Raw genomic sequence first — 27,781 nt, 5'->3', positions numbered from 1 at the left:
TTTTCTTTTTACCTTTTTGGTACTTGATTTTTGTTCTCATTGAATGTTACTTGTTGAAAAAAAATAGGTAGTGATTTTTATTTTCAGTCACAGGGGGTAAAATTTACATATACAAGTGCAGGCACACATCAAGAATTTTACCTTGTGTTCTTTTGTGAAAAAACAGGTTTAAGATTTCTTTATTGATTAAACCTAATACAGAGTTGTTAGAGAAGTTAATGCAGAACACGTGAATGAAATATAAGTGTAAATCAAATGTCAAAAAATCAAATAATTTTATATAAAAAGGACACTGATGAGTTATCCTGAGTCTTAATTTTAATTTTCTAGAAAAGCTTTATTTTGCAGTATGGAAAGATATATATATATATATATTTTTTTTTAGTTGACTTTTTGGGGTGGCTTCTCAAATGAATGAGTCCTGCTATAAAATGATGTTGCAGCAACAGTATAACAAGTCTCAATGCTAGGTCTCACAGGAGGAGAAAGTGATTTTATTTTAAAACAAAAGTGAAGCAAAAGAGATTTCATATATTTGCATTCACATTCTTACATCTGCACACTCTCAGGCACCAAGATGTGTGCGTCCAGGTGGTATTTCCAAGAGTTGCGCACAGAGCTGCACGTATCCAGGTAGTCTCTCCAGGATGCCTTGCAATGACATGGAGGACAAGGGATGCCAGCTGTTGAGTCCCTATGTTTACTAGGGAACCATGTGCTGGTTTTGGATCAGCCTTTTCTCTAGCCTTTAGGAGCTGACATCTTTTGTGTTTCTAGCCTGTCTCATATCTGTAAGTTGTCAAGATTTACTCACTGTCCTTTGTCTCCTAGATGTCTTTAGAAACTGTGTCTAGATGTGCTAGTACCTGGATGACCCGCTAATCTACTTGCCATTCTCTTCTGCTGGATTGGTTTGTTTTGTTTTGTTTTGTTTTTTTTCTTCTTTCTCCTTCTGATGCTTCCCCATCCAGATATTCCTATTCATAACCATCTACCACCTTCCCATTTCCAAGTCTGTTCTCTACACTGCATGGTTTACTGTATTTATAGAAGGCCTTTGTAGCTGCATTGTTCATACGTGTCCATTTGTCAATGCAAAGTTATGAGTCGTTAGCCAAGTACAAACAAATTACAAAATGGAGCAGATGTCTCAAAGGCTATCACTGTATTAGAGGTGTTAGAAGTGCATCTTAGCTCTCATATCTGGGTAAGGGTTCTTGTGATGTCCCATCTACACATTAAGAGGGCTCCCACATTAAGATGAATGTACCATTCATTTCTCTCTGTACCCTTTCCCAGGGAAGGGAACCTGAACACAGAGGTTAGGACAAAATGGAGTGAGTTCTAGCCAGGTCTGTTGTCTGAACAGAAAGCGTGCAGACTAGAGATATTAAAACTAACCCTCCCAAGGAAGGAAAAACCAGCCATATTTGTCAATTGTATGTTCTCTTTATCAGTAACCTAAGTAGCCTAGCATACATGTGATGATCATACACGTATGATCAGTTGGGCAGCCAATGTTGCTTCAGCCTCAGCGTCGCACGTGGTATTTTTTCACCATTAAGCAGAGGTCGTGGTAGAGGACTGGACTGGTATGGTGGTGCCAGTGTCCCTGCTCAGAGAACAAAGAACAGGCATTCACACAAAATCAGGCTTCATTAATTCTGCTACTTACACACAATGTATTTAATTTTTTTAAATTATCCTATTACATTAACCAATCTACAATTCAGATAGGTCTCAGAAATGCATCGTTCTGTGCAAATATGAATCTTTTATATTATATGAAATACCTTCTGTAACTGAAATTCATGAATGTTCTGCTTGGAAAAGACTGGCTGGTAAATAAAAGCATTTTATTAGTAAATTAAAAATATTTTAAGGTCACTTTGAGTGTTCTAAAACATTCTTTTCATTTGCAGGTTTCAGAAAGCCTTTGGATACCATTAGCAGTTTCCATAAAATGTGTACAATATGTTCTGTTTAAAAAAAATAAAATTAAAAAAAATACCTTAGGAGGGTATGCAGCAGCAGACCTCTTGTACTTCTGTCCTCTGTGTTCCTATAAAGCTCCTGTGTTTCAAGGACAGGAGGTTATGCATGGTAGCACATCTTAGTTAACTGCAGTTTACATGACATTTGTTTGAAATGTTGCCTGGAAACTGTCATACTTAAAATGCTACTCTTGAGCTGAGGGATCGGGTCTGGTTCTTCTGCCACCAAAATGGTAGTGAAAGAAACAGTGCCTGTTTACAGCTGGAAATAGCTGTGGCTGAAGAGATACAGCCCCAGAAAGATGTTATGGGATATTTTATTTCTATGGCAGATGCCTTTCAACAATGTACATAATATTGTAATTGTTAAAGCCCTCGGCTTATGGGATATTTGTTGAGATGATGTATTTCTGAGCTGATGGGCTCCCAGTATTGCTTCTGAAGAGCATTGGTAAGTATTTTTTAATACAAAAAATGAGGATTGTTCTCTTCTGACTGAATGTACCTTACTAAAATTGAAACAGAAGTATACCGAGACTTTCACAAAATAACTGTCTTCCCACAAATTGTTACCGCCTGCCTGTCTAAAACAGCTCAGTCAATTTACTTAGCAGCTAGAGAAACGAGCACGTAACTGATGTGCAGTTTTCAAGGTTTGTTCAGAGTTCATTTCTTCTGTTTCAGGTTGCAACAGCAAATCTTGCATGGGCTTCAGTAGCAATACATCAAGTACAAGTAAGTGTGGGTGGTTTTTCATTTTTTCATTGTGCAACCCTTCTGCAAGAACTTGATTAGTAGGAACATGGTTTATAATCAAATTTAAGTGGAGGTCACTACTAAAACATTGATTCAAGCCCCTTCCCTGAACGTGGGAAAAAGATGCTAACATTTTTTGGTGTTTATTGAGCTAGTTTTTCTCATTTGCAACCGTGGATCAAATAACAAACGGTATTTTTACTAAAAGAAAAAGAAACTTTAACAAAGTAGACAAATAATTGTTAAAGTGGAATTATAACAACTTTTCAATTTTTTTTCTTGTAAAAAGGCAACTGCTAGGACAACTGGTTGCTTTCCTCCTGCTTTGGTATTCAGTTTGAGATTATTAGGTGTTTCTGGCTAAGCCTACTTTGCTAGCTGCTTCATGGTCCTCTAACTACTCCCACTAAGGATGCTTCATGCTGTCCCTAGTCAGGTGCTTAATGAAGCTCCACACAGTGCAAGTTGCTCCAGCAACACCAGCAGCTTTGCTAATAGGTTTTGTTACTTCAGCTAAGAGAAGACGGTAACACTGAAACTAAACATGTTCTGTCAACTCACAGAAGATGCTAAAATAGATTCTTCTCTCAACTCACAGGGGGAAGTTTGTGACATTCTTTTTTTTCAAAGTGTCTTTCATACGCTTGGCAGAAGACTCGCATAAAGCTTACTGCTTTTCTAGGCTCTAATATTTGCCACCTTGGTGCTGGAAGTCATTGACTTCTTTTAGGATGGTCATTCACCCTGGCACATTTAGGCAGAATTAGCTGGTGTAGACTATTGTACACTAGTAGAATTGCAATTGCATGCAGTTAGTTGTAGCTTTGCTTTGCAACGAATCCCTCTTTAATCAAGAAGTCTTTCACACCTAAGAAAACAAACCATGGAAAGTTTAGTTTAAGCCTGTCCACTGGTCATTTTCATTTCTCTCCCTTCTGCTAAGCAGAAGTCTTGCCCTTCCCAAGTTTTTGCATGAGAAGAGTGCAAATGTTTTGATCTGGTGTTGGGCCATACCTACCAGACTCACAGCTGGGCTTTAGGAATTAGTGTCTATCAAGAAGTTGTACCTAATTACCTTGCATAGTTATATGCAAGAGTAAGGCTTGTGGATGTAGTTTGTCACATTTTACATATTTATTAATATCTGCATTGCACAGATGAAAGATATTACTAGTTCTGAGTGATATTTTATTGTGTAAAAGGTACAAACAGTAGAGGCTTGTTTTCTTTTTTTGACCTTAGTGCTTGCTCTAGTAATATACAGGTATACAATTGTACTTTAGATACAGAGTATGCAATTAGGTGAAGTAAAAATACAGTTCAAAGCTTTACTTCATCTAACGCTTTGCTTCTAAAATGTCATATGCGTTCATATTCATGCTGATTTCTCAAAAAGTTGAGCATATATCATCCGCCACTTAGTGTACTTAAACTTGCCTGATGCGAGTCTTTAGTTGTGTCTACATGCTACTTGGCAACCTGGAAAAAAGTGGTAAAAGTATGGTAAGGAAGAAAACAAACAAAATATTTGACATTCTCAGAAGAGCTGGGGGTGTGGATAAGGACATGTCTTTGATTCCATAACCACATTGAGTGGCAGCCTTTGAGGCGGCATGAACAAGCGTGACAATCAACGACTTTCAAAGAGTCTTAAGAAAGATGTTGCTTGCATTTGACAGTTTTAAGTCACCTAAGCTTGAAGCCCAGCACATAAATCCAGCTTTTAATTTTATACAGTGCTGTAACATTTGTATATACTAGTAGTGGTATTTTTTTCATCCTAATTAAATGGGTAGACTCTGACTTCAATGTTGTTCTGGAGCAAATGATAACAAGGTCTGTGCTTCCAGGTGTGCCGGGGCCTTGCCAAGCAGACTGAACTGAATGACTTCTTGCTTGATGTATCAAAGTAAGTGTGATTTGCAATAGAATTTCGTCAATTTATTCTGATGAGCTTTTCTAACATGACTCTTCCAATCTACCTGTAGCTCACAAGCAGGTGCAAAGGCACACCTCGGAGGGTGGGCAAACTTCAGCACAGGGACAAGAATGAGTGCTGTGGATGGCAGTGGTGTATACCTGTTAAACTCTCTTTTTGTTGGGTGAAGAAGAAAATGTAACATCCTTACAGAACTTTTGTGGTCTTTTGCATGGGTGTTTGCCTTTTTTTCCTCTCTTCTGTCAGAGTTAAACGTGGCCCTCTTTTGACAAGTGACAAATAGGCTTGTCATCTCTCTTCATGGCCAATTTTAGAAGGTTTGAAAGGACTTTATGAAAAGTTAGTTTGCTTGCTTCAGCTTCCCTCCTCCTTTTTTGACATGTATGTATGTAGACACAAACACACATGCATAAGTATATGCACTTCAGGGATATACCCTTGAAGAATCAGAGCTGCCACACAATTGTTCTTCCCTTGCATTTTCTGGAGGCTCTGTTTTAATTTTCAAAGACCGTAACTGCATGTAGTATGTTTTCTTTTAATTTCTTGTCACAATAAATGCAAGATTAAATTGCAAACACGGTAAGAATGTGAAAGCCTTGGTTTAGACTTGCAAAGTCAATTTGGTATCTTAGGTGATCTGCTCTTCCTTCATCTCTTTTTTCTCATTGCTGTTATTATCATCTTTAAATAGTAGAGGTAGCCAATACATTAATAGACAAACCAAAGTTGTATTTTTGATCAATCGCAGTCTGGCGTGCTTAGCAGTGTTTTATCAAACTATTTGGTTGAAGAATTTCTAAGTGCATCACAAAGGACTGATGATACTGCGGAAAAATGAAATGTCTCGGATTTTTGCTGTTACAAACACTTCTGTGGGTCTTGATGAACAACTCTCAAACTGATGAGGTTAGAGGACGTCCAAGATTCCTATGCCATTGCTCAGGAATGCAGGCAGCCAAGTTGACCCGGCTGGAATGGGGAGTGATACACCGCAGGGAGGAGTCTACCCCTTGCAAGGAGAGCAAGCTGGTTGTATCCAGATGTTCTTCCTAGCTTTTTTCATCAGGGATGATGTGTTTGTTGTTGTTGTTTTTTAATTTCAGCTTAGGTTCAGAGTGTGTTTCCTAAAGGGCACTCTCAGCATTCCCTTGCCAAAGCTACCTACTTGCTGCAGTGTCTTGCACCGTTATGTTCCTTTCCAGAGTGCTTTTATTATGCTAACATCTGTACTGAGCTAGTTTACCAGAGAACTCTGGGTTAATCTACCCAAATTTATAGGCTGGCAGTTTACTTTTGGTAATACTGAGAATGTTTTAAAGAACTTTGTAATTATTTTAAAATTTGAAGATAAAAATTACTATAAATACTACAAGTATTTAAAACGTATTTGTATAAGAAAGTATCTCTCATACAGCATTATCAATTTCTAGAATTGTTTAGTTTTAACAAAAAAGAAACTCTGTGTATCCCTATGATAGGGATATCATTTAATTACAACTTTATCAACCTCATGTAGATAAAGGCATGTGCTAGCAAGAAAATAACTAGTTTCCTTTTAGAAATGGTCTGTACCTTTTCTTACATGGAAAGATGGTTTCCTATTCAGTGAGGAAATTGTTAGCATGCAATGTCACTGGGACATGTTCTTTAACATTTTATAAAGGGCATAGTATGCAGTGCTCCACCTCTTCATGTCCCTGACAATGTAAGACTAGCGTATTACATATTTCCTTTTCAGTAGACCCAAACAGACCTGAGCTGTATATATGTTCAAGGCCATGGGACAATGTCTTTCTGTCTGCTGGGAACATTGTAATCCAAGTGTTATTAAGACTTGGCATGTGGAAGATTTAGACTTCACTTACTAATAAGTTTGACCTTTATCTTTCAATGTTCTTGACTGTCCTTGGACAGTTACCACTTTGCTGTGAAACTGAGATACCTTTTTTTTTTTTTTAATTAAATCACAAGATCAGTCTTTTTCTGCAACTTCAACATGCTACACCTGGGTTGATAGAGAAGACTCATTAAGAGTTTTATAAACTGTTGTCTTTTAAATAGTGTTAAGGGTTGCATAATAGGATGTGAATTTACACTACAATACATAATTTTCATTAGTTCTCAATACATAGTCTCTATGCGTAAACCTAATGAGATATTTTGAAAGCATGGAAGTAATATATATCAACAATGGAAGAAATTATTTTTTAAAATCTTCTGGATTGCTTTCCTTTTCCTTTTTGCTTCTCCTTTTAAAATTTTCAGTGTGTAAAGGATGCCAAAGCATTTTGATACTTCTTGGTGTTGCTCAGCAGGGGCCTATTCAATTCATGGTAGGCAACGTTTAGTAGTCTTTTCCTTTTCTACAGAGAAAATTCTACGTATTACAGAGAATATTCTACAATTCTGTCATTGTAGAATAATGATTTAAAGGAACAGAATTAGGACCACTTCTCAATTCCCTTGTGCTACAGCAAGCCAGTCAGCGATTTTCAAGTTGCACAGGTTTGTCCTCACCTATTTGGGCTCCACTGTTAAGTGGTTGTGAAACAAGAGCCCATGACAGCCATCTGAGAAGTGTTTGACTAAATGCCAATATTTACTGACTTCTCTTTCTCTGCAGAACGTATTTTGATAACATAGTTGCAATAGATTCTCTACTTGAACATATAATGGTAAGTTGTCTTCTTCACTTCTAAGTTTATTAGTCTTAGTTATTAAAGTACTTTATTCTCCTTTCCTTGAAGTTAGACGTTACATCATTGAAATATATGAGCTCTTTATAATGGACATGTAATACAAACAGTATTAACATCTCTGTATGGAGGAAGGTGGCAAAAGTCAGCTTGATTTTTTTCATTGTTGCAACAGCTTCATTTCGTAGCTTTCATAAGTAATGTAATGTGACTGTCCCTGAACTAAATAGTTACTATTGTGTTTTAGAGAAGGTTTGAAAATTGTAACAGAAAGCCTTCTGGTTTTCTTTTTATTTCAGCTTGTTGTATTGATTCTTTTTTTTCCCCAAATTCAATTTGCAACATGCTGCAAAACACTCCTGAAGAAGTTATTGTCTGTAAGAAAGACTAGAGGTCAAACATTACTCCTAGAGTATTTGTTCCAGTTGCTGAATGAAATGTGCAAGACATGACCTCACTTTTGCTTTGCAAAAGCATTTACACCCATAACTGGAGTGACAGAGTCAGTCAATGTTTTATAAAAAAAACCATGAAAGCCAAGTTCATTGAAATAACTGCGATTGTATAATCAATGAATTGAAGTACAGTTCAGAAACAGATTATAATTTTCTGAATCAATTTTGAATTCAGAATTATTTCCTGAATAGTGTTTACAAATACGTATGGACTGGTTGTTCATAGCATGTTTTGAGTGTTTGATATGTGAATTATGCTTTTTAGCCTCAGGCACACTTATTGCATACTGCAGTTCTTTTTCCTGAATATAACTCTTAATCAGGTCTGTGATAATATTGTTTCAATTTATGTATTCAAAAAATTACTCTCCAGCAGTACTCCGATACTTGCTCCAATCTTCAAAGTGGTATTCTTAGCTAGACTATCCAAAGACAACAGACTTAGAATGCAAACAATATTAAAGTGGTTTTATTTAGAAACTTGAATTAGTAATGGAAAATATTCTGCAGTGTTTGTCTTATTCTAGTTAGTACACAGTGAAGAATTCTGCACATAGGACACATTTTTGAACACTGACTTTTCCAATTTAAATGAACTGCTTAAAAATAGCTTAACATTTAAAAGAACTAGTGTAATATCACATATGGCATTGAGCACAAATATTGATGTTCTTCCCTGTTCTCTCCTATCAATAGAGGTCTGGTGGAAAGCACAATTGGCAGTAAAATAAGCTTACTCTCTCATCTTCTTTTCCAACACTTGGCTGCATCATGATTCTACATTTTAACCTGCGTAGATGTTTCATACTCAGCTTCCTTTGAAAGCTGCAGCAGTTGGCTGTTTCTTGGGCCAATGAACTGAATTACGTGTTTGCACGTTTATAGCCATTTTATGGGAGTGTGATTTTTAGCATTGTGTGGCTTATTGTGTGTTGTATTGGTGATTGCTATTAAAGTTTGATTTGTTCCTGTAATAATGATAAAAAAAAGTACAGGGATTTTAGCATTGTTTTGATTTTTATTTTCATTAAAAACCCTTAGTGAAGTTAGTGGTAAAAGGTGTTTTTTAATATAGATGCAAGGAGGGGAAGCAGAAGTTCAAATTGCCTTGCAAATTTTCTTACTAATATACTTGAGTGGTTACAAACAACCTACCCAAAAGGTGGTCCTTGGCCTCCCTGTTGACAATGCAGTACTTGTACTTATATTCCCCTTCAGCCACTGGCCGGGATTTTAGCTAGGGTTTTAGAGAAGTAAGACTTTCTCATCCCATTAACTTTTTCTCTCAATTAGTAGTGTTTAAGCCCCTTGTCCTTTCTGGTCCAGTTTATATCTACTCTGATCTGAGTGAAGGAATAAATGGTGTGCGTGGTCAAGATCTTTAAACACCTTAATGCTCTAGGTGGGAAATATTTCACGGAAGTTACCTCTTAGCATGCAGTCTCCCTGACTTTCTACAGCTCTGATGGAGTAAATGGAGTGGAAAGCAACAGAATCTTTCCAGCCACAGATTCTGTTGGTACGGGAGGGCCCTCCAAGTTTCGTAGAGTTGGTCTAGATGGTTTCTGTGTGGTTCTTAAGACATGCTATCTGCATGCATTGCACACCAAGATGTGGTCAGCCTCTTTCTGTGGCTGAACGACTAGATAGCTATTATATACAATTTTAAAAAGTTGAGCGAGATCCACCTCAGTTTCTGCTCTACCGTGCAGTTACTGTACTTTCTGAGCAGATGAGAAACACAGGAGACATATCTGAATTAGACAGAGCAGGTTCTGTCTGAGAACCGTGTCAGTGAAGAGCTGCTGTTCTGCTCTGGCAGTGCTGCCTGGCAGTTAGTTTTGCTAAGATAAAACTGGCTGGTTCAAAGTATGATAGAGACAATGCAAGTCTATTGCTGTGCTATGGTACTTGCTTTGGTGAACGTTCAGTACCGATATATTTGCACTGAAAATGAAGACAAAAAGCCAAAAATATTCTTAGGTCTTGCTATCTAAAATCAAGTAAAGGTGAATAATATCTAAACATAGAGGGAGGAAAGGTACCATTTTGAGAAGTATTCCTTGTACTTGAAAAACAGTGTAATAGGAAAGCCTTTTTTCTTTCAGCAAACATTCAAGCCTCTAAAGATAGTTTTGCATTTCTCAAAGAGCGCACTCTAATTTACAAAAAAGTACTGAATAACAGACACACTTTCATTTTGAATTGTATCCTAAAACATGGCTGTGAAGGTGGATGCCCCTTCAAACAGATTTTCACACTGGATAATTTCGCAAAACTTTTGTCTTGTAGGGACTTAGGTTTTTATCCGATAAATGACTGAAGATAATCTAACTCGTGACCGTTAACTCTAATTTTGTTTTTTGTCCATAGATATATGCAAAAAACCTGGTGAATGCAGATAGGTGTGCACTCTTCCAGGTTGACCACAAAAATAAGGAGCTGTATTCAGACCTTTTTGATATTGGAGAAGAAAATGATGGGAAACCTGTCTTCAAGAAGACCAAAGAAATAAGGTAAGAGTAGCTAGCAGAAGAATGCAGTTTCATTATAACTATGGATGTGCAGGCATTTTATTACCCAGTCTCTGTGCCTATCTGCAGGTACCCTGACAATACTTGTCATACTGTGATATCATTCCCACCAGGACCCGCCTCCAGAAGGTAGTACTTCTGGGAATGACATTGCAGTGCCATCGAAACAACGTCTCTGAAGCTATAACGTCACTCCTGGAAATGCCGTCTTCCGGAGGCGGTCCTTTTGGAAATCATGTTGGGAAAAAAACAGAGGTGTTCTGAGGTAGGTAAAGGTGCAGGCAGGTAAAGGTGCACCTAATCCATAGTCTGCCAGTACAGGACTATTGTTCCCAGGAGGGTTCCCAAGAGGAACTGAAATTTGTGCGATTCAAGCACATCTGAAGCAAGGAAGTCACAATTTGTACTTCTTACAGATGGATTAGGCATATGTAGAATCTAGTATGGACTGGTCATTGGTTTTGAAGAGTTCAAGTCCAGTAATTTAGTTTTACTTTTTCTCATGTGGATTTAGAGTATTTTCAAACATTTAAATAGTTGTGATTCTGAAGTATGCTTGAAGTGGTGAATTTGAAAATGTATATCAGCTTGTAATGAATACATACGATTCTCTGCCTCAAACTGATGTGTGTTTCTGTTTCATGTCATAAGTACATAATTTTTACACATGCATGTTTTTTACTGAAAGAGACAAAACAACAAAGTAAATATAACATTTTTTACTTTTCAAAAATTACGAATTCTTAATAGATATAGAATGAGATTTCCAAAGACACAGAAGTTTTAAACTTGCAGCTTCTTCAAAAGAAAGAAATGTATGACTAAATATCCTGCACTAAAATCTTGTTGAAATACTCAGCATGGATTTTCTCAGAATTTTTTTATTTCCTCCTTATACTTTTAAAGTTCTGGGCCAGTATGAGATGTGACTCATGTCTTCACTTAGACTCTTCTAGACAAACTTACTCCCACTTACTACATTGTGTGAGTAAGAATGGAAGGAATCAAAATTGGTGCAATCTCCATACTGACAAGCAAGGAGGTGGTGTAAATTAAAGAAGGTGGCTTGCTTTAACATACATACGCTTTCATACACCTTCTTGATAATTGCTTTTCTTGCTTATGTCTTTCTGTCTTCTCTGTATGAAAATTATTGAAATGTTGACTCTGAGTGCAAGGGTGTGAGCCATTTCATGGGTGCTGTGTACTGAAAGAGAAGTACAACTGAAATATCTGTAAGAAAGTGACACTGAGTCAGTCAGTCATCAGGAAGGAGCCTGAAGTTGGTGTGATGTACATATAAGAAGCAGCAGAAGAAACAAACTTAAAATCAGGTGTGCAGGGTGAAATCCTGTCAGCTTTGTCACTATCTTCAGCGGGGGCAGCATACTACCTGGGCACATTTAGATTTGAAAGTGTTCCACATGTGATTTTTTTTCTACTTATTTTTTCCACAAATTCTTTTGTGCTTGTTGTCATAAATGTTTTATGTCAAAGAACTGAAAATTATTTCCTTGCAAGACAGACTTGTAGATTTTTTGGATTCAACTCCAGAATATATTTGTTGTGTTTAACTTTCTTGTGGTGATTAAGGGATGCAGTTAGTACCATGGCATTTTTTGCATGTCATGAGATGAAACACGCTAGTTATTCTAAAGTCTACATGACAAATGCATATAATGTTTAGCTTTGAAATTTCCGCTGGTGTTTTTCCAAAGCTTATTTTACCTAATCCATCTGCCGGCCCTCCCCCCGAAGAAACAAGCTCCATATTGCCTATGATGTGTCTAAAGAAACAATAACTATGTAGAAGCGATGATAAAATCAATAGCTTGTAAAGGTAAACACAGGTCTCAAGTTCTGTACAAATGTCATGTTTATTAGGCATAATCCCAGGGGTTACTGAAGACTGATTTTTTTGTCACTACAATGGTCATATTATGGCATCTGTTGCGTTAAACTATTTAGTTATTTAAAATGTTTTCAGAAAATACCTATTAGTATGTGCTTTTTTATTTTATTATTTACTACTAGTTGTTGTCTTGTAAGATTTTTCTCCTACAAGCATCAAAATGACGCTGGTTGGGAACAAATATCCATTACCGTGCCCAAAATGTTTTTCAGATAGTTCATATTGTGAATAACATGCATTTTTACTTTCTGCAGATTTTCTATAGAAAAAGGAATAGCTGGTCAAGTGGCAAGAACAGGAGAAGTCCTTAACATCCCTGATGCCTATGCAGATCCACGCTTTAACAGGTAGGATGTTATTCAAGAGAGGGGAAGATAGCTCACCACTTTCATGTTAGGATGCATTCCTGAAGCTGTGATCCTCTGACGAGGAGACAACCTATAGATATCTCCTTTAAAGGCTTTAGCCATCAGAGATATTTTTAAGTGCAAATAAAAATTATTATTTTTATCAAATATAAATATAAGGGAGAAAAAATTAGTTATTTTTCCTGTTACGAAACTTTGCCCAGTTAGGTAGGCATTGCTGATTTTCTTTATTAGCCTCCCTACCATTTGGTTAGTTTCAAGGGAGAAAAAAAAAGGTTCACTAACAAATAGCATACCTAAGTACCTGAATGTATTCTTTAATTTTATGAATAAGCTGACTGTAAATTTGAGGAAATATTATTTCTTTATCTTGCAAATGGAGATTAAAGGAGTAAAAAGTTCTTTCTAAATATGACCCATTAGATGGAAATATTTGAGAGCTTTGGAGGTGAACTTCTCGCAGGTACTCATTATATCTACTTTAAAACTATTTAGTATATTGGACATCAACATTTCTGAGAATCAAGGAATATTATTAATTAATAATCTTAACTCTTTTCTTTTTCTTCCTTTCTCTTTTCTGGCTCTCCAGAGAAGTAGACCTCTACACAGGCTACACAACCAGAAATATCCTGTGCATGCCTATTGTAAGCCGAGGAAGTGTAATAGGTGTTGTGCAGATGGTCAACAAAATAAGTGGAAGTGCCTTCTCTAAAACTGATGAGAACAACTTTAAAATGTTTGCAGTCTTTTGCGCTTTAGCCTTACACTGTGCTAACGTAAGTTTTATTTACAGTTTTGTAAGCTGTTGGTTATAATGGGAAGACTTAGAATCCTACTTAAGGATTTTGGTGTTCCAGATTATTAAAGTGATTCATAAGTCTGTTTCATTGAATTAATGAGGAAACAGGAATTATTGAATTCTTTGCTGAATTATTGTATTTGAAGAGGATGATAGGGATTCATTTGATGCTTTCTGAAATAATTGTACTCTGGATACATCAATTTCATGTAGCTAAACTGAGAAAGCAAGCTCTGAAATGTGAATGATATCTGTCTGTCTTCTCTTTACCATTAGAAAGTGTGATTCTGATTTATAAATTCAGATCACATGCTTTACAAATTTAACTGGGAGATGGAGATGTTATGTATTCTCTCTATTCCATATGCTTAATATTCAAAGATATCAATTTATATATTCATATGCAATGCAATATACTCATAATTATCCATGCTTCTAGATAAAAGTGGGTAGCTATTTTTGTTTTCAAACCCTGTATCATCATAAAAATTTGTATTCCTGTAGGAAGCATAAGCGATTTAATGATCATTACTATATAAGTATAAAAATGCAATAAATGCAATAAAAATGCAATGCACAACAAATGTGTCATATTCATGGGAGGTAAGATACAATGCAATGCCAGTTAAGCCTGGTGATTTACATTAAGCCATTTTACCAACGTCATGCTGTTGGTATACTGGGGCAGCAAATTTTACTAACAATTACTTAAACTCGTTTCATGTGACTCAAGGCAAGTAGAAAGTCCTGCGTATAAATGAAACTTGGGACTATGCTGTCACTCAGTTGTGTGGGAGTTCACACTTTTTAGATGGTGAATGTTACCATTCAGGGCACACTGCTCCAGAGGACTATCTTTACTAGTAAAGTTGTCGTGTCCTTACTTGTTTACAACCCATGCCGTGTCTGCAATAGCTGTCTGAACCTCTCAATAATTAGCTTTACTTATTTTTCACAGTTATTGCATAGTAATGTAGGTATGATAAACATCTCACGTACTTTTTACCGTGCATAGGTAGCAGTTATTTGTGCCAATTAATAGCTGCATTCGTGCAGTAGCACAAAATATAATTCGTGCCCTGTTACCAGTTTTCTTTCTGTTAGCATATTGCAAGGGACAGAGCTCTGCTTCTAACTCCTGGGTTTTGATTCCTTCTTCTTGGGAAAGCTCAGATGCAGTGAAAAATCAGCCGAGCCTTAGATGGTTACCCGAGTGAGTAGATGCAGAATGATGTGACAGAAGGCCCAGTTTTTCAGAAGTACTGAATTTCATATAATCTCTCACTTTTCTGATGTGTGAAGTTGAGCAGCCAGAAGCACTAACATTTTTGCAGATGTGTATTTTAAGAATAAGTGCTTGAATATGGGAAAGAAATGTTTTTTTCCTTTATTAAAATTTCACATTAATGAATGACTTCCCTTTTGCAGATGTACCACAGAATTCGCCATTCAGAGTGTATTTACCGTGTAACGATGGAGAAGCTATCCTACCACAGTGTGTGTACAGCAGAAGAGTGGCAAAACCTAATGCACTGTACACTGCCTCCGCATATTTATAAAGAAATTGAACTGTAAGTATTTTTCTCGTATAGTGACAGTTGCATCTTGTATCAGTCTGTGAAAGACGATTTTTTTTTTTTCCCTAGGTGTAGTGGAAGGTTTTTTAGGAAGCACTTTTATTATTGAACTATTCCAAAATCATAGGGGTTGATCTCTGGCTTTCTTATACATGGTTGTACTTAATGACTTGTGAATAAAATTTATCTATCAAAGATGTAAAATAATGCCTACTCAGAATGGTAGCATATTCCTCAGACATGGGGAGCTACAGTAGTTGCTTTGAGCATTAGTTTCTATCCAAAGATTGTAGACATGAGCTTTCTTTGATAGTCCCAAGTCAGCAACAGCTCAAAGCCAGAGAAGAGACTGAGCTGGAACATCAGTAGTTAAGACCAAATGAATGATCTCATCCCCTTGTATATCTTTTAGAATAAAAGATTCAGCTCATTCCTGGGGTTTTTTGGGGTTGGGTTTTGGGGGGTTGGGGTTTGGTTTTGTTTGGTGTGTGTATTTTGTGCATCTGCCTTCGTTTCTTGAAGGAGGGGGAAATGGATAGAGATCTCTCAACTTCTGAAGATAATTCAAGGTTATGAATCCCAAGCGCTAGAGTTTAGAGTTGCGGCCTAAATTTGGAGGAGGACTTCCCATTCAGCCTCTTAGCCTTTCCCTGAAATAATTCAGTTACTTTCAGCTCTGAAGGGTCTGCTGTGTGCTAAAGATGTGCCTCTACCTGTATTTTACCAGTCAGTCCCCACTCAACACCAACACCGGGACTCATCTCATTTTTTCCTCACTGATTCCAGCCCAGGACAATAAATTCTACTGTAGTGACCAGGTGCCTAAAGTCAAAACTCTGTAATATTGAGTCACAAAATCTAAGTTGTCTTTGTGAACCTAATCTCCAGAGCTTGCTCACTCCTATCAGGTGCTGAGCATTGTAGCTGTGAGCGAGCAAAGCATACAAGCGTATGCTTAATAGGGGCTGCTTACAGTTAAAGTTCATTACATGCTGAAGTGATTTGCTTGAAAGCCAGAGTGTTAGCAGCTTGCAGGATTACACCCTAATAGAAGCTTATTCTTCGCAATACAATTTCTTGTGCTTTGTTAGATGATATTATATAACCCACCTCCTCAGCAAAAATGACTTTTACTTGCAAAGATTACAGGTTTCACTCTAAATTATATTAACATCCTTTAGTTTGAGCAATCTGAATACATTTAACCACTTTCCAAGCAATTCAGCTACCTTCAGCTCTCTTGCACCTGCTGTGCCGTTCACTATGCCACATACGCGCATGCTTTCAGCTGGGTTCAATGGAAAGTAAATAGAAGACTTGTGGCACAGCAGGTGCAGGGAAAGGGGTTAATTAATAATCGAAGGACAAACAGTTCTGCTGAGCGGGTCCCTAATATTAGGCCTAAATGTTGATATCGGGAGAAGGGAGAAGTCCTCAGCTAATGAAATTTTAAAAAAATGCAGTATTAAATGTTTGATTTTTGAAGTTCAGCCTTAATTTCTATTAGCCAGTAAAAGTTATTTTTTTTCCTCTATTAGAATTCATGACAGAAGTTATTGAAAAAAAGCCAGTAAATATATTATTAGAGACACTATCTTTACAATTCCTGGGAGGAAAGTCTGGAATATTTTAGGAGTGCCTGAAAAGCTCTCATCATCTCTGTAGAACAAACATCTTTGTACATTACTTAACCAATGGATAATTAAATAAAGATTTATGTTTCTATTAACTAAACAAAGCCAAAGGCTAACGGTTGGACTCAATGATCTCAAGGGCCTTCTCCAACCTAAATCATTCTATGATTCTATAAGCATAGTTCCATTGACCTTAGCAGAAATATATTCACTTACATTGCTGGAAAATGTAGCCTGTAAAGTCAGTTTTCTGTGTATATTCAGAAACAAGTGAACGCTGTTGGATGTGTGTTAGCTAGTTGTCTTCTCTTGCTTTTAGTAAGAATGAAAAGGTGTTTGTCCTTACTAAGCTGAAACTTTCTTCTTAGATACCACTTTGATATCAGTCCGTATGAGGATGTCTGGCCTGCCATTTTTGTCTACATGGTTCACCAGTCCTGTGGGACAGCCTGGTATGAAATACATGATTTATTCTTTTAATTCTGTTATTTATGTGTTTGTTTGTTAGGAAATTTTGAGATAATTATTTTCTAATACAAGGTCTTATTTTCTTTGGAGTTTATTTACTATGTCTGGTCCGTACAGGGCTGTAATAAGCAGACTGGATTTCTTGTCCCAGCTTCTTGGTCTTCAGTTAATAAAATTCAGAAATAGCCAGGTAAAAGAACTCACGATATCATCCAAACAGTTGTCCTTCCAATATATAGAAGTATTGTTTGGTTCTGAGATGAGATTGCTTTTCAGACAGAAGATGGTGAAGATATTAAAGGCACTCTTGCCAAAAGGGAGAGAATGTCCATGAATACTCACTTTTCAAATATATAGTTGCTGAAATTAATATAGTATATGGTTAAAATAATCCACAGTTAGATCTTATCTTGTTAAATAAATCAATTATCGGCATCATTTTGCATTAATTATGGAAGTGAATGATTTTCAGATGAAACTTTTCATTTATTGTCCTTTCTTTGTGTCCATTATTACTAAGATCAGTAGCCTCTTGGCTAAGTATATCCTGTTGCTGAAAGAGAGAAGCTGCTCCAAATTATGGAAAAAAATCTACAGATGGGCAGGCAATTGAAAGGGGAAGCATCTCCTTGCAAAACAGAGCAACATTTGGGAAACATTTGCTGGTGACTGTTTCATCTTAGTAACTGGATGAATCTCCATGCCCTCAAAGCGTACAGTCAAACCTGAGGGTCTTTGTCATGTCTTCTTCGGTACTGCCAAGTGGGTGACTGTTCTAAATACTGCTCTCTACTGCTCAGCGTAGCTAGCTTGTTTCCGTTCCTGACTGAATGACCGTGGATGCAGGATTTGGGTTCAAATTTCCAGCTGAGTTCTGTTCTTTTCCCTTTCTGCCTCCCAGTCTGTTTCTTTCAAGGTGTAACTTTCATGGGAAGGAATTGATATCTGCTTGACGTATTTAATTTCTGAAAGAACTAAACTTCTCTGAAACAAGTACAGCTATTTTAAGACTAAAGTTTGATTTTAATATATAGAGGAGTAAGGTTGTGCCTTTAAGTATACAACTATGTAATATGTAATGGCCTGTCCAGGGAGGATTTTGGAGTAAAATCTATGATACTCACTACATTTTCTTTGCTCTCATGAAGAAATAATCTTTTACTGCTTTAATCAAGTATACAAAATTATGGCAGTGGAGTAAGTAATAGTATTCTATGTTGAAGTATAATTGATAATGATTTTTCCTTTGGCTATAACTGTACTATCCTGTAGTAACCATCAAGCTGATATTGGATGTAGATGGAACTGTTGTGATATTCTGAATTATGATGTACTATTGCAAACAGTAGTTCAAACATTTGTTCTAAAGCTGACTTAGCTCTCTAGAATTAAAAAAGAAACCCTAAAGCTTTTTTGAAAGACAATATGCTTCCATTTTTACTAATGTCAGACTAAGGCTAAGAAGAGTAATTACCTTGCTCAGCACACAACCATAGAAAGATGTTTTGCTGTCTAACTGGTTCCATATAGTAGACGTGCTTACATTTTGACATGTAGGTCAGAGGTATTCAGCTTTGTTTTCTAAGCCCACACATACTGCAAAACTAGAACATTGATACCGTTTCCCTGAGATACCCAAGAAATTATCAAAACATGGAACTTAAAAAAACCCCAAAAAAGTCAAACCACAGTAACAGGGAAAAAAAAATGAGAATAAAGGAAAACCGATCTGTCTGAAAGAAAAAGTCAGTGACTTGGGACTCTGGCATCTTCAGTTCAGTTCTGGGCTCAAGTGTAATATTCCCTTTTCACCCTGGGCAGCTTGGATTAGGTACTTTAGAAAATTTTACCTGATACCTAATCTGTGGCTGAACTTCCCATCTGTAATCAAAAAGTATTCAGCTTTCCTTTCAAAGGAACATCGGTAGATAAAGTCTATTAAAGATTGTGCTGAGCTCTGGTACTACAGAATATGAACTCTCTCAGAAGTGATTGTGTTGGGTTTTGTGTGGCAGGGTTTTGGTAGCGGGAGGGGCTACAGGGGTGGCTTCTGTGAGAAGCTGCTAGAAGCTCCCCCTGTGTCTGACAGAGCCAATGCCAGCCGGCTCCAAGATGGATCCGCCGCTGGCCAAGGCCAAGCCAATCAGCGCCTCTGTGATGACATATTTAAAAAGAAGAAAAACACTTAGAGGGAGAGCTTTTGCAACTGGAGAGAGGAGTGAGAAGATGTAAGAACCTCTGCAGACACCAAGGTCAGTGCAGAAGGAGGGGGAGGAGGAGCTCCAGGCACCAGAGCAAAGATCCCCCTGCAGCCCGTGGTGAAGACCATGGTGAAGCAGGTTGTCCCCTGCAGCCCATGGAGGAAGGATGAGGGGGTGTAGAGATTCCACCTGCAGCCCATGGAGGACCCCACGCTGGAGCAGGTGGAGGCACCTGAAGGAGGCTGTGGCCCGTGGGAAGCCCACGCTGGAGCAAGTCTGGGCCGGACCTGTAGACCCGTGCAGAGGGGAGCCCACGCCAGGGCAGGTTTGCTGGCAGGACTTGTGACCCTGTGGGAGAGACCCCACGCTGGAGCAGTCTGCTCCTGAAGGTCTGCACCCTGTGGGAGAGACCCCACGCTGGAGCAGTCTGCTCCTGAAGGTCTGCACCCTGTGGGAGAGACTACGCTGGAGCGGTTCGTGAAGGACTGTAGCCCGTGGGAGAGACTCCATGTTGGAGCAGGGGAATGTTGAGAGGAGTCCTCCCCCTGAGGACAAAGAAGCGGCAGAGACAATGTGTGCTGAACTGACCACAACCCCCATTCCCTGCCCCCTTGTGCCGCTGAGGGGGAGGAGGTTGAAGCCGGGAGTGAAGTTGAGCCCGAGAAGATGGGAGGGGTGGGGGGAGGTGTTTTAAGACTTGATTGTATTTTCTCATTGCTCTACTCTGTTTTGCCTAGTAATAAATTAGATGAATCTCCTCTCTACATTCAGTCTGTTTTGCTCGTGACGGTAATTAGTGAGTGATCTCTCCCTGTCCTTATCTCGACCCAGGCCTTTTGTTAGACTTCTCCTCTCCCATCCCGCTGGGGGAGGGGTGAGTGAGCGGCCGCGTGGCACCCAGCTACCGGCTGGGCCTAAACCACGACAGTGATATTGATGAGCAAATTAGCCAAACATAACAAATACTTTATTACTGCTTTTTGTTATTACCTTAATGAAAATACTCTATCATAAATTCATTTTGCTTGTCTATATTAATAGCAAAAATATAAAAACTAAGAAATAATCCCATAAATGCTACAGATTTGTGGCATTTTCATGGTTGACTGGTAATTACTTAACAAAATATTGTTTGGTGAAAAATGAAGAAAGAGGGAAATGTGAATTTCTGTTCATTTGACTAAACTGGAAAAAAATCTCAAGGTCTTAGGAAAACTAAAATTTTCTTTTCACAATGTCAATATGGAGCATCTCAAATTCTTTTATTCAAAACATCTTATGCATTTGGTCTTTGGCTGAAATTTTACACAGGATTATTTTTTCTGTGTCATTCACTTAAAACCCCCTAATTCTCTGTTTTGATCACATATGATGTTTTCAAATTGTCCATTAGATGCAGAGTTTCACTATCTGGCAGGTTGAATAGATAACGCTTTAAAGAAACCACACTTCAATTTTCTGGGAGCAGGGAAGGTTATACAATTGTGTTGCCTGAGCTGGGTAGCTTGACTTCTGTTCCAGAACTTTACAGATTAAACTAAGAGCATTGTCAGGTATCCACGCTCCTCTGTCCTTGCCAAAACTTGAATGACTCTTGTAATGAATGAGTCATCCACAATGAGAGTCAATCCTAGCAAGAAGAGGAAATCAAAGAGCATCTTTTCTCCTCTGTTGGTTATTTTCCCTTTCTTATTTCTTGTCTCTGACCAAATCAATTTTTTCCTAGCTTTGAACTTGAAAAGCTATGCCGATTTACTATGTCTGTAAAGAAGAATTATCGCCGTGTGCCCTACCACAACTGGAAGCATGCAGTTACCGTTGCACACTGCATGTATGCCATACTTCAGAACAACCAGGGGCTTTTCACTGATCTAGAGGTAGGTGAAATGATTATATCGGTTACCAGACCTCATCAGAGGTACCAGTCATCGTAGAAGTACATTTTCTATACTATTCAGCTTTCAGCTTGGGCAGAGTGTATGTAAGTGTCCCTGCTGAGGAATGGCTGAGAGTAGAAAGCTTGCGGAAGGAGAATTCCTAATCCTAGTGTTTCCTTCACATTTTTCAGGTCTGCCCACTGAAGAAGCAGTAGCAGATTTGCTATAAGTCAATGTCCACATTTTGAGGTTCTCCCTGCCCACTTATAACCACAGTCTTTATTTTAATTGTGTAACTAACCATCAAATCTGACTGAGGGGAGGGAAACACCCTGGATCTTGAACCCTGTGAGGACTGGGAGACCCTGAATAGGAGGACAGAGGAGAAGGGCTTGGTGTTGCAGGGGTGGTTGACGTATGTGAGTAAAGGAGAAGAGTAGAAAGGATGGAAGGAAAACAGTTTTCCAAATGTGCTAAGTCACTGATTAACTTTTATTATACAACAATTTTCCTTAGCATGCATGTGCATATTTTAAAGATAAATGCATAATGTTTAAAAAAATCAGGAAAAAAAATTACTTTGAATAGATCACTGACTGGAAAAGTTATAATAATAAAATGGCAGGCTTAGCATATTTAAATGTTAATATACATTATGAAGAACTGTCACTTTTTTTTTTTCTTAATTATGGTGGGTGCAACTGGAGTACTGTCTACCATTAACACTACCTGAAACTTCTGACTGGGAGAACCTGCTTTCAGTTCTGTATAACTTTGCCAAATACTAACCATGTAGTCTGTCATTTTCCAAGCTCTGACTTCCTCAAGCTGATTCATTTGAGGAAACTTCAGCCAAAATTGTTTGACTCTTTTAAAGAAACATGCCAGGAGAAATCAAGGGGTTTTTCAGTGTATAAGAGTAAAATAAAATATGGTAATCTTTCATTTGAAAAGGTCTAGTTTATTCTGCTGTAAAGCAGGGACTTGAAAATTGACACTGAAATAGGAAAGTGGTATTTGCCAGGCATATGCTGAAAGTTGACAAAGTTTGAAATAATCAGTATTCCTTTAACAACAAAAATCTGTGGATTGCAGCCTCAGGGAATATTTAAAGTTCTTATAATATTCAATATTAACCAAGTAGTAAGCCCCATCTTTTTGGAGATGCAGAGTAAGAAAGACAGGAAGAGCAAAAGAGGAAGTGGTTGAGAGAAGGAAGCAGTCTTTGCTCCCTGCCAAACTCCAGCCAGCCTCATCTATTTGAATGACTTATCCCAGTCTATGTTCCAGCTCTTTGTAGCAGTCTCCTTTCTTGAGACTGGAAATGAATCCACAAGAATACTGGAAACTGCTCAAGGAAAGTTTGGGGAACTAGGATGGGATTATCTCAGGTGAGGGATGATGACATGAATCTTGACAGACTTAGATATGGGAAGAGAAGGATGAAATACTGTAAAGGGGACTCTGATCTAGAGACAAATAAGATCCAGCAGTTGGCAGTGGTCAAAGAGTTGGGATCCAAGCAGGGACAGTGGGTACAAGGTCAAGAGCACTGAAGTACTGAGACAAGAGTGACTTCCTGGGACATGGAGTCTGGGACAAGCTAGACAAAGAGAACCATCTGGTAGAAGGGACAGACTGACAAGAATTGCAAGACTGGAAAAAACACAGATTGTAAAGGATGCAACAGGAGAATTAAACTTGTGGAGGAAGGACAGAAAAGTTTATGCCCAGTAGATCTAACAGGTAGCACGAAGGATTCTGAGACTCCTCTTTCTTTTGCTGTCAGAGGCTGATTTTCAAGTCTATTAGTTACATGTCTTGCCCCTCCTGATAGCAGTGAAAAGGGGATACCAGCTTCCTACAGCTGTTACTGCATGACTCATGGAATCATAGAATGGTTTGGGTTGGAAGGGACCTTAAGATCATCTAGTTCCAACCCCCCTGCCATGGGCAGGGACACCCTCCACTAGACCACGTTGCCCAAAGCCCCATCCAACCTGGCCTTGAACACTGCCAGGGAGAGGGCATCCACAACCCCGCTGGGCAACCTGTTCCAGTGCCTCACCACCCTCATCCTAAAAAAATTTCTTCCTTATATCTAAGACTTCAAGTACTATAGGTGTATGTTATCTTCCTAAGGGGTTCACTTCTGCTGGGGATCTGTGTGGACATGTGATGCTGCATCATCTGTTTTATTACGTGCTTTTTAAAAATGAACTTCACAAGATGCAATATTGAAAAGACATCATTAAAAGTAAAAGTGAAGGATTTAAAATTAAGGTCTGAAATTCAGAAATATAGTTAGGGTTGCTACAAACTGAATTCTGCCCATTGTATATTTGTGATAAAATCTTTAGTTACGTCATTGTTTCCTATTTTTCCACAGAATCATATGCCTCTCTGTACAGCATATAGGTTGGATGTTGCTCACTTAATAGGTGGTTAATAAGTATTCTTTTTCTGCTTCATTTTATAGCCTTATCCTTGTTTATTGAACACTCGTCAGAACCAACTGTAAGACAGAGCTGTTAATTCTATAAAGACATTTTTATAATCCTCCATACTGACAGTGACTGCTTCACAAACATTAATGAATGTGTTTTCAAAACACCTGCTGTGTGGAAAAACTTTTGCAAGTGTTCACGTATTTAGTGTGTTGAAAGAGATATTTCAGGGACTCCATTTCTTCAGGATATTAAGTTAATGAAATAAAAAAAAAAACCACCAGTTACCATCTTACTTCATTTGCAATTGCCGTTTTCCAGTGTTTCTGGGGCTTCCTAGGAAAAATTTCACCTAGGAGACTTGGTCAGTGTCTTCGAGGAGAGTTGCAGAGTCTAGCATCGGACTTTGGTGCAGCTGCCTTGACCAGGAGATGATACATCTTATGTATTTCCTTTCCCTCACTAACTGCACTTCTTATTTTTTTAATAAACATGGTACAGACTCAGTGGATGCAGCAACTATCTGTTTAAAACTCAGATTTCTTCCTGAAGCAGAATCCCTCCAATAGGATGTGATTATGTGACAAATTTTTTTAAATTTGTAATATATAAAAGTTTTGAATTACAATTGTACTGAGGATTTTAGTTCAGCACATCCTCACTTTTGTGTTTCTCACAATTTTAAGGATGTTTCTCCATGTGCTTTTTGAAGGCAGTGTAAGCATAGTGCAACTTCTACAGTATTTTGGGAAGAGAGTGACCTCTAGGGGCAGGAAATACATCTTACTTTTCATGTTTATCTCTTTTTTTTTTTTTTTTTTTTTTTTTTTTGTAGCGAAAAGGTCTTTTAGTTGCATGCCTGTGTCATGACCTGGATCACAGGGGTTACAGCAACAGCTATCTTCAGAAATTTGATCACCCCTTAGCTGCTCTCTATTCCACGTCAACAATGGAACAGCACCACTTCTCACAGACTGTGTCCATCTTGCAGGTAGGATGATTGAAATTGTATCTTCTGTGGAGTAGAGTCCAGTGGTGGAAATAGGAGTCACATCATTACCCAGTAGATTTTCTGAAGCATGCTTAATTTAATTTCCAAATTGTAGTGCTTATTTAGAAGAGTGGAAGATTTATTACAGCAAGCCAGGTTTCACAATTAGCAACCCAAGCATTCGATATTAGTGCCAAATATAGCTTTCTCAAAATCTTGATGTTATATAAAATATTGTGTATTCAAAGGTCTTTGCTTATGGCCTTCCTTTGGAGCTTTTAGCTTCTGGGTCAATGAGGGTTTTTCCCGTGACCATATGGAATAGGAACTTGAAAATGAAAAATCAGTTTCTCACTTACTTAGATATTTCTGGCATAATGTATTTCTACAAAGTCTTCAATCATCCTGAAATTCTGAATGAAAACTCAAGTACTGGCAAAAGTTTACATGAGAAGCTTGAAAACCTGCTGTAATAAATTTCGTGAACATTAAATGCGTGGCATGAAGGAGGAAATCTTAATTTTGCACGCATGAAAAGTTTAAACTTGTTTCATTATGTTATTGTCAGTACAATATTGTGCTTTTTTTGTTATTCAGCAATTTGAAATAAAAAAACCTGAGTAAGGTAATATACTTTGAAAGAGAGTTCCTAATATGAAGTAATGCAGCTGTATGTTTAATGAATAGAAAACTACAAGAAAGCATGCAGACACATTTTGGGAAATCCAAGTGTGCTACTGACACACAGACATCTTCTCATAATTGAAAACATTTTCATGCTGCAATAGAAGAGTGAGAACTCTCACCTATGAAACCACTGCCAGTCCATAACATACTTGTGCTCACTGGTTTTAGTTTACCGTGCACATGCTCAATGCACAGCCATACCATGCTACTGTGCCACTAATTTGTTGTTAACTTTTCTTTCTTTCTGGTCTTTCAGGGGGAAGATATTTATTTTCTTAAATACCTAATCACCTTTTAGGAAAAATGCATATTCTGTATTGTATTCAGAAGCACATCTTGTGATTATGGTTTTAGGTATCACATACATTTCATCAGAGAATGGAAGCTTTATCTCTCTGAATGCTCCTCCATGTAGGAGGGTGTAATTGAGTCCTTCAGTGGTGGTATGGCATTAGATTTTTAGTATTCATTCTTCATGTGAGTTTGTGCACAGTGAGCAAGTTCCTCAGTCCTTAACACTTCTCTGTCCCGCTATGGCTACGTGAAGCAGACTTCAGTCATTCTTCAAAAACCGTTTTGCATTTTTCCTGCGGAAATGTTGTAATCAGTGAAATTCCCATTTGCCAAGAAGGCAGGGAACCCTTTTGCTTCCCTGCTGCCTCCTATAGCCTTGGCCGTCCGCACGAGTGAGGAAAGGGAGGGAGGTGGTCAGGGCTGTGCAGTGGATTCAGACACTGGCTGCCCAAGCGCCCACGGGTGGTGATTTGCAGCAAAGGCAGATTAGAGCAGCCTGTTGGACTTGCTGTTTCTTCATTTGAATCAAAAAGCCTTACCGAACTCCTGCACTGTTACAAACAAACAAACAAAAAAAAAAAAAAAAAAGGGGTGGGGGGAGGCAGCCAACCCACCAAACCCTGTAGGGTTTATCTCAATGAGTTTTAATTGTATGTTAGTAACCTGCAGTACTTTTCACTGTTTGAAACTTTATAGCTGCTTTGCTCATCCATCTGCAGTTCAAACACCATACTTAACGAATACAGAGGATTCCATTCACTAGCTTTAGCTCAGCAGGGAAAGAATAAAATCTTAGGAGCTGCACTTTGTGCGTACTACTCAAAAGCCTACGTGAGATGCTCAGAAATGGCAGCTTCTGCCAGTACTTAACTGAATCAGTTCTCTTCTGGTAGTGTGAACAGAAGCTGTCACAGTGGTTTTTCTGACAGTGCAGCTTCTAAACCCTAAAGAACAGAATCCAGAATAATTTAAATATTTGGACAAATAGCCTGTTGTCATGGGTTAGGCAGCAAGATTGGGGAGAAAAGTGTCCCCAAAATGCTAAATCATGAAACCTAACAGTAGTCATTTCCTGCTCCCAAAGGGTTGATGATGGGTTAAAATGTTCAGAATTTTTTTTTTTTTTTAAACGTCATGTTCTATGACTTAGGAGTCTGTCAAAGGAGCATTGAGACATAGACAGATTGTATTTTCTATTCATTATTCACAATAAATCTACCTGTCCATGTGAAAATGTTGGAAAATGACATTTACGTTCCGGATGGTGAGAGAAACCAAGCCTATTTGTACCATGGAGGATTTATTTTGAACAAATTATGTAAATGCTTGACAAAAGTCAGGGAAACTGTTTATGAGCTTCAGCCCAAATGCCAATTAAATGTCAAAAGACATCTGCATTTGATATATTTTAATAATATTTTCTATTTGTGAATGTGCACACCTTGGCATGGCTGGCTCATTCTTTTTTTTTTTCTCTGTTTCCTCTCAATATTAGGAAGAATTTTGACAAGTTGTTTTCCAAATCTTAGAGACAACAAACAGTGTTGACTTCTCAAAATGTGATATGGCTTCACGAGCGATCACAGGACATGGATATTGTCAGTTAAATGCGCAATAATACATAATGGAAATTGAAAAGGAATGACAGTGGCGTGTTGCCAGAGCCTCCGTAGTGGAAGCCATTGTCTTTAGTTCATGAGTCAGTCAACTCATGGTTGAACAAAGCAGCTTTTTCCCCTACATGTTCATATACATTAAAATTCTGTAATTAACTTTATTTCTATGAAGAAAATTGCATCAGTAAATGCAGCAATTTCAGGCACATTTCATTTGGAACACTATGAAAATAAAATTATTTTAGCACTTCAACTTGGATATTTTCTTATCCATATTATGTGTTATGCAGTATCAAAATTATACTTTAGAGTGAATCAGACAGTTTACCAACTTGGCAATGCAGTACTCTAGATCAGGATTGAATCACAAGTTCCCAAGCCAATACTGTCTGGAAGTGCTCTGTGTGTGTAGTGCTTATAAATCAGAGATGAAAAAGCTAGCATTTTTCTTATTAATACCTTTAAGCTTCAGAAGGAGCAGTCTCAAAACCAAATCAGCGACTTAGAGGTTTCATGGCAGTATTTAAAAA

The 27,781-nt window shown here is 37.9% G+C and overlaps 1 protein-coding gene across 4 annotated transcripts in view; it reads left to right on the top strand.

Moving 5' to 3' along the window:
- Positions 1 to 27,781, top strand: part of PDE10A (phosphodiesterase 10A) — a 383,571-nt gene that overhangs the window by 329,512 nt on the left and 26,278 nt on the right. For all 4 annotated transcript variants that reach the window (XM_054819188.1, XM_054819187.1, XM_054819185.1 and 1 more), the window contains 10 exons: positions 2,679 to 2,729; positions 4,601 to 4,659; positions 7,316 to 7,367; positions 10,217 to 10,359; positions 12,544 to 12,636; positions 13,250 to 13,436; positions 14,888 to 15,030; positions 17,039 to 17,122; positions 21,066 to 21,216; positions 24,499 to 24,654. In XM_054819188.1, coding sequence (XP_054675163.1) covers positions 2,679 to 2,729; positions 4,601 to 4,659; positions 7,316 to 7,367; positions 10,217 to 10,359; positions 12,544 to 12,636; positions 13,250 to 13,436; positions 14,888 to 15,030; positions 17,039 to 17,122; positions 21,066 to 21,216; positions 24,499 to 24,654 — 1,119 coding nt within the window. The remainder of the gene's footprint in view (positions 1 to 2,678; positions 2,730 to 4,600; positions 4,660 to 7,315; positions 7,368 to 10,216; positions 10,360 to 12,543; positions 12,637 to 13,249; positions 13,437 to 14,887; positions 15,031 to 17,038; positions 17,123 to 21,065; positions 21,217 to 24,498; positions 24,655 to 27,781) is intronic.

This window comes from Grus americana, chromosome 3 (genome assembly GCF_028858705.1).
Source record: "Grus americana isolate bGruAme1 chromosome 3, bGruAme1.mat, whole genome shotgun sequence".
NCBI classification, from domain to species: domain Eukaryota; kingdom Metazoa; phylum Chordata; class Aves; order Gruiformes; family Gruidae; genus Grus; species Grus americana.
This window is presented reverse-complemented; position numbering and strand designations above follow the sequence as displayed.